Genomic DNA, 11,616 nt, shown 5'->3' with positions numbered 1-11,616 from the left:
GCCCCATCCCTGCTCCTTCATCCCGGGATCTGTCCTGGCACAGCCCTGTCCCTGCTCCTACACAGGGATGTGTCCTGGCACAGCCCCATCGCTGCTCATGCACAGGGATCTGTCCTGGCACAGCCCCATCCCTGCTCCTTCATCCTGGGATCTGTCCTGGCACAGCCCCATCTCTGCTCCTGCATCCTGGGATCTGTCCTGGCACAGCCCTGTCCCTGCTCCTGCACAGGGATCTGTCCTGGCACTGCCCCATCCCTGCTCCTTCATCCTGGGATCTGTCCTGGCACAGTCCCATCCCTGCTCCTTCATCCTGGGATCTGTCCTGGCACAGCCCCATCCCTGCTCCTGCACAGGGATCTGTCCTGGCACAGCCCTGTCCCTGCTCCTACACAGGGATGTGTCCTGGCACAGCCCCATCCCTGCTCCTGCACAGGGATCTGTCCTGGCACAGCCCCATCCCTGCTCCTGCCCAGGGATCTGTCCTGGCACAGCCCCATCCCTGCTCCTGCATCCTGGGATCTGTCCTGGCACAGCCCTGTCCCTGCTCCTGCACAGGGATCTGTCCTGGCACAGCCCCATCCCTGCTCCTGCATCACGGGATCTGTCCTGGCACAGCCCCAGCCCTGCTCCTGCCCAGGGATCTGTCCTGGCACAGCCCCATCCCTGCTCCTTCATCCTGGGATCTGTCCTGGCACAGCCCCATCCCTGCTCCTGCACAGGGATCTGTCCTGGCACAGCCCCATCCCTGCTCCTTCATCCCGGGATCTGTCCTGGCACAGCCCCATCCCTGCTCCTGCATCCCGGGATCTGTCCTGGCACTGCCCCATCCCTGCTCCTGCACAGAGATCTGTCCTGGCACAGCCCCATCCCTGCTCCTGCACAGGGATCTGTCCTGGCACAGCCCCATCCCTGCTCCTGCATCCTGGGATCTGTCCTGGCACAGCCCCATCCCTGCTCCTTCATCCTGGGATCTGTCCTGGCACAGCCCCATCCCTGCTCCTTCATCCCGGGATCTGTCCTCGCACTGCCCCATCCCTGCTCCTGCATCCCGGGATCTGTCCGGGCACAGCCCCATCCCTGCTCCTTCATCCTGGGATCTGTCCTGGCACAGTCCCATCCCTGCTCCTTCATCCTGGGATCTGTCCTGGCACAGCCCCATCTCTGCTCCTACACAGGGATCTGTCCTGGCACAGCCCCATCCCTGCTCCTGCACAGGGATCTGTCCTGGCACAGCCCTGTCCCTGCTCCTTCATCCCGGGATCTGTCCTGGCACAGCCCCATCCCTGCTCCTGCCCAGGGATCTGTCCTGGCACAGCCCCAGCCCTGCTCCTTCATCCTGGGATCTGTCCTGGCACAGCCCCATCCCTGCTCCTTCATCCTGGGATCTGTCCTGGCACAGCCCCATCCCTGCTCCTTCATCCTGGGATCTGTCCTGGCACAGCCCCATCCCTGCTCCTGCCCAGTTTGCTGTTTCACCAAAAAGGAAGAACTGATATCCTGAGATGAAGAATTGTGAGAAGATAAAGTTGTTTTAGATTCCAGGACCACTAAGACAGCTGCAGATGGATCTGGAATGAAGGATTTGCACTTTTCGTGGCTAAAATTATAAATAAAGATGGATGTTGAAAATCAGCATATCTACAGGATTTTGAGTTATTTTTCCCTTTACTTGAATTAAACTGAAGGTACATCAAACACAGAAATATAAAATTATATTACATGTTATACATCTCTTCATACTTATTCTGAGACTGATGCTAACAAAATATTTACTCAATTATATTTTTCAATTTATCACACAGCAGCACACTAAAGTTCTTTGACAAAAGACGTGAGTGAAAAGTTCCCATGACTTTACTCACACATTTTTTTTGCTAATGTAAGGCTGTGCACCCATGTGGCACAAAGACATTTGCAAAGTTTAGAGCTCATTGCTTTTTTGTGACGATGCACATGCCATATGGCATTTTTCCTGAGCACTTATTAGACTTTTGTTCTTTGCCATAAAATGAAAGCACAAGCTTTTTGTAAATTGTTAAGATTGATGATCAAATATTGATTTTTAAAAATGAACTAATCTTTGGTTTTCTCTACAGTTTGTGAGAACATGGTGGGATTCAGACAGTTTTGTTTGGAATCTATACTTTACATATTTCTCTTTTCTGGAGTAACAAAATTAGAAACTGAACAGGAAATCTGGAAGCTCTAAGCAGAGAAATTACACAGTTTGTGGATTGAGATTAATCTGATTATATGTACAATTATCTATACAATCAATTCAGAAATACCTGAAATCAAATCATAAAAATTTTCAATAAATCCACCTCTTCTCTTCTTGTCTTGTCCCTGCTGCCCTTCATCTCCTCTACCCATGTTGAAATTGAAACACAGCTGGTGTATTTCAAGAGTTGCTTCTTTTATGACAACTACAAGAAATCAGAAACTTTGTAAGTATTTTTTTTTTCTTTTAATAGAAAGGTTTGTTGTTTCATTTTTTTCTTTTTAGTTTAGGAGAAAACAATTTTGTAATAAACCTTCAAATAAATTGCCTCAGTCCAGGTCAGAATTAAATAAACCTAAATACAACCTATAAATAAATAAACCTATAAATACAACACTGGCTTTTGGACATACACAGAGTCTAATATTTTACATATAATTGATTGATGCAGACTGGTCCCTTGATTGACTTGGGTTTTTTTTGCTGGCAGGATCTTGTTAATGATATTTCTGTGAAGTGTCTAACACAATTGGCCCTGGACTTGCCTGAAATATCAGTGGAAAACATCCCCCCACCAATCAACATTAAGGAAACAATAAGGTAATAAAGCAGAGCAGAGTAATTCTGTGAGCCAAAGGAAAGGCCAACTGTACTGCTGAAATTTAATTTTAATATTAGATAATATCAGTATCTGTTGCAAAAAATCAGACAGAAATGCAAATTTTATCCAGTAACATTTATTTCCATTTGACTGGCTTGACATCTTTGATATGACTGACTGTTCCTCCTTTATATATCTTAACCTTAAAACATACATTAGTGATATTCATTATCTCAAACCAGCTTTGCTTATCCTGTGCTTAATTTTATGAACTTTACAGGGCCTAGCTCAGCATCCAATTTGATGAAGAAGTAACGTGGTCTAATGGCTAAGTGACATCCCAATGGGCATCCCAATTCCTCTCTGCCCTCTCTTCCCCTTGTCCTGGACAAGTTCTTCATCCACCCTCTCTGTGCTGACACTGAAACATGACAAATCTGTTCAGTGGAACTAAATTACCAGAAAATTATCAAATATTTTTGCAGAATTAGATTTTTGCCCCTATACCTTCATGAACTGTTTTACTGTGTGGTCACACAAAAGGTGGTGCTGATGCAAAGGCTGCAAGAGCTCATAAATGAAGCAAGTGAAGAAGGAATGGCAGAAGAATTTTGCCACTTTCAGTGGCAACTGGCCCTTGGATCAGCACAGATGTATCTTCAAGCTATGTCTTTCAGCTCAAACTGAAGAGATAAAAGTTTTCCTTGAGGTAAGACTGAAAAATATATGTAAAATAGGAATATTTAACAAAATTATTTTGAGGTACAGCAGGTATATTCTTCCCTGCAATACTAAAAGGACTTTACTACTTATTGTCACACTTGGAAAGTACTCTAGTCTTTAAAAGAATTCACATTATAGAAATATGTTAATCAAAAGTATGATAAATTATAAATTGTATCTTTAAAGAAAATAAGCAAAAAGCCAATTAGCCCAGCGCTTTTCTTCAACAAACATATGGAAACATATCTAATTCTTTTGGAAAGCACCAATTAAAATGAAATGAATAATCAGAATTAAATATTTCATTTTATAATTACCTTTCTCAAGAAGCTGGCTTTAATATAAACTGTGAAATGCTGCCAATCTGTTATGTTTGCAAGCTTTATCCTCACCACAGTTGCTGCTCCCTTGCCTTTGTGTATATTGCACTTTGCATTAGCAAGTAACAAGTGACATTAAACAGACCCATTTCTGATAAGGGTATTCAAACACCTGATTATTTGGTTTAAATATGTCAGAATAAAGATCAAGGTGTATCAAAAAAGGAGTCTTATTCATTCTTTTAATCACAGGAATTTTAAAAGAGGAGAAATGTGACACAACATGTGTCCCTACACACATGGTTAGCAGCATGTGACTGCAGCGTGTGAACATATGCACAAGAGGGAGGAGAAGAAAACAGGTCCTTTTGTTTGAAAAACACAGGCATAACTGCAATGCAATACTGGGAGAGTGGATGGATATTAAAACTGGTCTGGGTTTTACGACAGACATGAAAAAAGGAAAGGAAGATGGTTCTCTTTGCTTTCAGAGGTGCAGAAGGATATTGAGAACAATGTGTATCACAGAGTTCCTTACAGTCTCACAGAGCATGATGGAATCCATTGTTGATGAATTCTACTCAGCCTACATGACAAAAGCAGGATTGAACTCACAAAATCTGAACACAGTTACTACAGTGTGCACTGGCATAGAGCTGGGAAAAAAACCAAGTTGATTTTTATGTATGTAAAATCTAAATTTGAAGAGTTGGACCTTGACTTCAGACAGAATAAACAAAATTCTTTAAATGATCACGAGGCCTCAGTGGGAAGGGCATGGTGGTACCAGCCTGAAAGTTCTACCTTTTCCATCAAAAAGCACTCAGGATGAGAATGAGGCCTTTTAATAACATGAGAATATCCCAAAGGAAATCCCATTATGATGAAAATGGGGATTAGAATATACCACACTGACAAAGTGTGGCCAAGTAATGGTAGTTTACTGCTGAATGAGACCCTCATTTTCAAACAATAGCATGCTGGAAACCACAGATTGTTAGGCCAGGACAGAATTTATTCCATATATGAAAAATACACATCTTGGAGGATTTAACACCTGGAAGTTTTCTCTACAGGGCTGTTTCCTGTTACCCTTTCATTCCCCACCAGGATAGAAAGCTAAATCCACGTTTAACACCAGCTTTGTGCTCATAGAAGAAACCACATTAATACAGGAGATGGTTGGGAGGTTTTGCATAACGAGAAAACACTCCAACCCTATTCTTTCTTACAAACATGGGAAGACAAAATGTGATAATAAAGCGAGTTTTCCAATGCAATTTGTTAAAATTATTCAGTTTGCAAAGTCAAGCGTTGAAAATCAAGATAAAAATACAGACTTGCAGTTTTTATTTGACTTCAATTACATGAACTCTGATAGACTTAGCAACATAATAATTTCTTTTTATGGTTCATCCAATTTGCCCACTTCTCTGAGCCAGAACGTGCAGGGAAATGAGGAAAAAAATGAATTGTCTCATGGGTAAGGTCTGCCATACTAGATAAATGGTATATCATTCTTGTCTTTGTCTTAGAAGATTAAAGTAATATTAAATAACTCATCTCAACCAAATTTTCTCAGGAAAAACACAAATGTTGGCCTAGATACCTGATTTGGAGAATCTGTGACCTGTTTTTATAGTTTTTTCACTAATTGCAAATTAAAGAGATGCATTATAAAAAATAAGTGATGGAAATTATAGGAGCTGCATATTCCAAAGCTCAAACAATGTGTAAATACTTATGGCAAAAAGTTGGAGAGGAATAGGTAAAATCCAGGGTAAATTTGGCAGGCTAAAAATGAGAGGGAAATAATTTGTCAGAAGGTACAAGAGTAAAAACCACACTGCTCAGTGCTGGCAAAGCAAGGAAAGGTAAGAGAATCTTTGTATTTCCCTCAGTTAATGCATGCCTGGTTTAGGCTGATTGACACCGTGCTTTAAAGACAAAAACTAAGTCATGAAATCTTTCAAATTATCATATTTGACTGAATTTTCATCCATTGATTTTACTCCACCTGCAGCGCACTAGACAAGGTAATAATTTATGATAATTATATGAAAATATACAATTAATATTCATCACCTCTCATTTCTCATCACTTTAGATGATCAGTAATGCAGAGTAAAAATGCTGTCAGATTTCTAATTGCTTTGTAATGGGCCTGAAATAGGGAAATCGTTAAAGACAAACAATCTGTCACTTGTCTGTTACCTTAACTATCTATCACTTAAAAAAACCCTCATTAAATACATTGCTAATGAACGACAAAAGACTGTACTCAGTGTGCCCAGATGTACCTTTTTAAACAATATTGTAAATTGCTTAAATAATTCCCAAGACGTTTTCAATCATTTCTGTGGAAATTTAATGGAAAACATATATTTTCCGTGCATGTTACATCTCATTTGTTCACATCATTATGACATTTAGTCTATCATATGCACATCTCCTGGGAGACAAAACTTTTTCTTTTTACTGTTGACAAATCTGATCCAATTAAAACAAATTCTGGAAAAACCTCAACATTCAGACCTCTGACCCTTTTAAGGTAAAAAATTCCATTAATAATTTTAAAATAATCCTATTTCTTCCAAGGATTTTTAATATCTAGATTAAAAAAGAAGTCCAATATTGTTCAGTGTTGAACAAATTATTTTATTTTAATTGTTCCCAAGAGACACTTCACTTTTCCCACTCTTTTGAGTCAGCTGGCTGCTACAGCTCTGACAAAAAAAATCACTTGAAAAAAATTCTTCCCACTGTACTGACTGAAGAGCCAGGGTGAAAACAGCACACCAGAAGTATCAGTGAGACCCCATAATGAAATCTTGTACAATTATTTGCCACATTAATTAATTGCTGATATTAACCGTCACATTAAAGTGTTGAAAAAATGAAGACAACAGGAAAAATTATTTAAGACAAAATATTCATCTTTGCATGACTTAAACACGCTCAATCTCTTAAATTTATCAAAACCTAATCAATATTCAGTGCTTATTTAGGACACTAAAAGAGGTTTAGGTTAAATATTAGGAAGAAATTGTTTCCTGTGAGGGTGGGGAGGCCCTGGCAGAGTTGACCAGAGAAGCTGTGGCTGTTCCATCCCTGGAAATGTCACAAGCCAGGCTGGATGAAGCTCTGAGTGACCTGGAATAGTGGAAGATGCCCCTGCCATGGCAGGGGGTTGGAACTGGATGATCTTTAAAGTCCTTTCCAACTCAAATCATTCTAGGACTCTTTGTAGCAGTATAAAACAAACATGAACAAAATAAAAAAAAAAAAACCAAAAAAAAAAAAACCAAAAAAAAACCCAAAAAAAAAAAAAAAGCCAAAAAAAGCTTTACTAGTCTTACCAAGACTTTGTAAAATACCATCCAGAAGTAAAAAATGTAGTTATTAGTGAGAAAGTCTGGATGTTTCAGCTGGTCCATCATTTGTACTCATCTTTCATTGCAGTAATAGAAGCACGCACAGTATTGAGTTAAGTCTCTAAATAACTTTCCTATAATTCTATGACAACACAGCCCAGTGTAATGTGACAGTCTCAGGAAAAGCATCCACTAAAAAGTTAAATATTCTCCCAAAAACATCTGAAACCACCACCTTGCATCTAAAGTATCTTAAACAAGAGAAGGAAACTTTTTACCTTATTCAGGTGTCCAGCTCCAGTGAAATGCACAGCACTTAAGCACACTTGTATAATTTAAGATAATTAAGCAACCCTAGTTTGTAAGAGGTGTCTGAGACATTCTGGGACAACAGTCCCAGCTCTTCTCCACGACTTCCTGGCCTGTCTCTCCTCCTCCCAGACTGCCATGGCAAGTTCTCCGCACTCTCCTGTCACTTACCTACTGTTTTTTCTGCCATGGCAAGTTCTCCGCACTCTCCTGTCACTTACCTACTGTTTTTTCTATTTTATTTTTGCCTTCAGAAGGGGAAAAAAGCAGCAAAGCTGTGGCTGCACTGAGCTGTGTGCTGACTCACCAGGCAGAGCATTTGGGTTCAGTCTGTTTTTCCCTGCTCCCTTTCTCCCCATTCCCATTTAACAAATCTTGAACTAAGTTAATTTTTATACCTCTAGAGATGAGAGATTATCAAATTGCCTTGAGACTGACCAACAGCTTCACAAATCCTTACAAGCAGTCAGGGCATGCTTACCTATGTCTGACCCAAACATAACGTTATGGCTTCTGAAACTGGGTGGATTAAAAAATAAACTGAGACACAAAGACTGCGACACCAGACAAGGTCAATGGTGCATGAACACAAAACTGTTATATTAAATAGTCTATTTATTTTCTTTTACTTTGGCATGCCCAGAAAAGAAGAAGGGTTTCACTTCCAAAATTGTTCCACTGACTCCAGAAATAGTTCCTTTGCATGTAAAGCTAATTTTCTATTTAACAACTCCTCACAGATACACAGTTGCTCACAATCTCTCAAACAACTCTGTGTTTAAAATATTGTATGACCTGGTACCAATCCTATCACGATTTAAAACTGAAAAAAACCTCAATATGCAACACTTAGAATTTACACTAAATTTTTTTATAAAGGATAAATGACGGATATTGTGTCCAGTCTTTAGGAGGATATTAACCATTTTTGGTAAAAGCACAGGTGCAGTGACCAATCTCTAGGACAACACCACATTTTTAAGAAACTTTTCTTCAATTTTTCCCCTTCACGACAACAGTCCCAGTTCACGCACCAGCCCCAGTGAAGGAGGTGACACAGAACCATACTGAAAGAAAATTCTAATTTCAAACTGGACACTGACAAAAATCAGACTAATCATGTGTTGAGTGGCTTTGCAGATTTGACCTTTTCCCACCTTCAAACTTTAAAGAAATTCTCCACGTTTATCACTGAACCCCAGCTGTCCCACTCTGTTCCTCCACTGGTGTTGTGTCTGTACAGCCCAGCTCTACTCAGTTAAAAGGGTAAGAAAAGTGACAAGAAGTTGCATTAATTCTAACGGATCACATAAAAATATTGCCAGAGGATGTATGTTATACATTTAAAAGTGTAGTGTGAATTAAGTTTGCCTGGAGTAGTGCTTAGGGATTTTGCTAATGAGGTTTGCCTAAGATTCCAAAAGCTAAAGTCTACAACATCCTCTAAAGTCTACAGTATCCACTAAGTTTGTTGTTTTGGGAGTTTTTTTGTTTTGTTTTGATTTGCTTCTTGTTTTTAGAGGGTTTTTTTTTTTTTTTTTGGCTGGTTGGCTGGTTTTTTGGGTTTTGTTGTTGTTTTTTGGGTTTTTTTGTAGTGGCGGTCGCGGGGTTTTGTTCGTGTTGTTTTCCTATTGCTGCGGGCAATGCGTTTTGTGTTTTGGGGGCAAAAGTTTTGTGGTTTCTTGTTTGTTCCTAATGAGGAAACGTGTTTACATCATTAAAAACCTGCTCCCAGAGCTTAATCGTTTTCATCAAGAGGATATTCTCCCCTCCCCTTTAGCACAAGTATTGCCTAGAAAGAAACCGCCGCCAAGGCGGGGAGCCCGGGCCGCCGAGCTCCGCCTGAGGGGCCGGGCAATGGCAGCGGCGGCGCCGCGGGAGGCGGAGTCCCTGAGGGACAGCGGCTGTGGGGCGGCCCGGGCTCCCGCTCAGCGAGCCGGGGGGAACGGGACAGGCGGCGGGGGGTTGTTTTACAGAATCCCCGGCAGACAGAGCGCAGGGCGGGCGGGTGCGGAGCAGCTCCGCGGCCAGGCCGGGCCTGGGGGGGGGGGGGGGGGGAGCCGCGGTCGCCATGGGGACGCGTCGGGCCCGGGCGGGCCGCGCTTCCTGCCGGTGCGGCGCCATTACCGCCCGGCTGGAAACAGCCGAGGCGCCGCGCGCGCTGCGGGCCCCGCCGAGCTGAAGGGCCTGAGGCGGCACGGGGGAGAGGAGGCTGTTTCCCGGCGGACGAGTTAGGCGGGGCACTGCCATGGACGGTGAGGGCAGGTGGGTGCGTGGGGCGGCCGCGGGGGCCGGGGAGGGACCGGGGGAACCGGGAGGGACTGGGGGGACCGGATCGGGCGGGATTGGGGTCTCCGGCGGTGCGCGGGGCCGCGGCTTGGGCCGGGCCTCCGTGGCCGCCCCCGAGCGCCGTGGAGGCCCGAGGTGCCGCCCGCCGTGGTTGTGCGGGGGCCCCGCTGCGGAGCCGGGGGCGCTGCCCCAGGGCGGGCAGGAGCGGGGCGTGGTGCTTTCCCCCGCAGTGTGTGTGTCTGTGTGTGTGTGTGTCTGTCTGTCTGTGTCTGTGTGTGTGTGTGTGTGTGTGTGTGTGTGTGTGTGTGTGTGTCTGTGTGTGTGTGTGTCTGTGTCTGTCTGTGTGTGTGTGTGTGTGTGTGTGTGTGTGTGTGTGTGTGCCCGCGGTCTGCTCGGAGCTCTGCGGAGTTTGAAACACATCCTTCTCTTTCCCAGAGAAAGCTTGATTCTGAAGTAGGACGGTAGTCATCAGGAAGCAGTTTTAGTGCTGAAATGGGAAAAAAAAAACCAAACCAAAAAACCCAAACCTATTTTTTCGTTTTTCTTTCACAGTTAGTTTGCTGTTATAGAGCTTGTGTATTTACAAAGCTCTTGCCTACTGACAGTGTTATTTCTTTGAAAGTTCATGGTAAATAAGCTACTGCCCGCTTGGGATTCCAGCACACCTAAGAATCTGTGGAGCTCAAGCATTGCCATTCTATTACTGGCAATTAGTTCTCCTGCTTGTTTTTTTTTTCTTTCTGGGTCATTAACTTCATGATGGATGGCCAAAATTGAAACCTACACTACTGGTTAGGTTTTACTTAGTGACCCGTGCTAACTTTGTATGTTTTGGTTCATTTTTGTTTATTTGTTTTTACACGCTCTCCTACTTTAAAGTTGGCTTCTTACTCAGCAGGATGAAGGTGTTACCGTGCAGTGAAAATGTCATTTTGTAAAAACAAACACGTACCTTTCCTTGTGTCTTCTTGCATAGATCTGACTCCCAATTTGAAAAATGTCACACTTTTATGTACTTTATGTTTTCATGTGTTATGTACGGTATTCCTTCAAAGTCAAAAGTTTGTTTTAGAAAGTCTGTGTAGAAGTCTGTAACCTTGGGTGTTTCTAAACAGTTCGTTTTACATACAAAATTATTTTTAAAGAATTATTGATGGCTTCTGAGTAGGATATGCTGGGGCACTTGGGCAGGAAACACAAGACTTCACTTTTGACAATCTATGGGATCTAATGGCCAGGTGCATTTAACTTTTTTTGCACAACAGTTCTCAAATAATAGAGATGTAGAGATGGTTGAGGTCAGCAGTCAATTCTGTGATCCTGGAGTTTGCCACATCCTTGTTTTTCCTTTCTTGAAGTTGTGATTTTGTTTATTTGATTTTCCTACACAGTGCTAAGGAAGTGATTTCAAAGCCAGTCAGGCCATGGCCTTTGAAAGGATAAACCAGAAGGACTGGTACAAGGTCCTGGGGGCCAAACCATCGGACAGCCCAGCAGAACTGAAAAGGCAATACCAAAAACTTGCTTTGTTGGTAAGGCTGGATTTGATATTTAAGATATTTAAGATACACCAAAGTCATTTTTATAAACCAGTAAGGTAATAGTTGCAGGGTTTGTTTTTACAGTTTTTGTATCCATGTGATTGAGCAGATGCAACCCTCAAGTATACAAAGATGCAAAGAACAAAGAGAAGTTGTTTTTTTCCTAATAGTAGTAATGAAATAAAAACTGTATAGGAGGGAAATATGTTGATTTTACTGGAAAGTTTCTGGTGGGTTT

General features: G+C 42.4%; 1 protein-coding gene across 1 annotated transcript in view; it reads left to right on the top strand.

Annotated features, from left to right (window-relative positions):
• The first annotated feature begins 9,623 nt into the window (after window positions 1-9,623).
• DNAJC24 (DnaJ heat shock protein family (Hsp40) member C24) overlaps window positions 9,624-11,616 on the top strand; it is a 34,154-nt gene continuing 32,161 nt past the window's right edge. The window contains exons 1-2 of the mRNA XM_058838836.1: window positions 9,624-9,813; window positions 11,229-11,369. Of these exons, the coding sequence (XP_058694819.1) occupies window positions 11,262-11,369 (108 nt within the window). The 5' untranslated portion in view covers window positions 9,624-9,813; window positions 11,229-11,261. The remainder of the gene's footprint in view (window positions 9,814-11,228; window positions 11,370-11,616) is intronic.

The sequence above is a fragment of the Poecile atricapillus genome, chromosome 1, assembly GCF_030490865.1.
Source record: "Poecile atricapillus isolate bPoeAtr1 chromosome 1, bPoeAtr1.hap1, whole genome shotgun sequence".
Taxonomy (NCBI): Eukaryota; Metazoa; Chordata; class Aves; order Passeriformes; family Paridae; genus Poecile; species Poecile atricapillus.
Note: the sequence above shows the minus strand (reverse complement) of the source record. Positions and strands in the feature narration are given on the sequence as shown.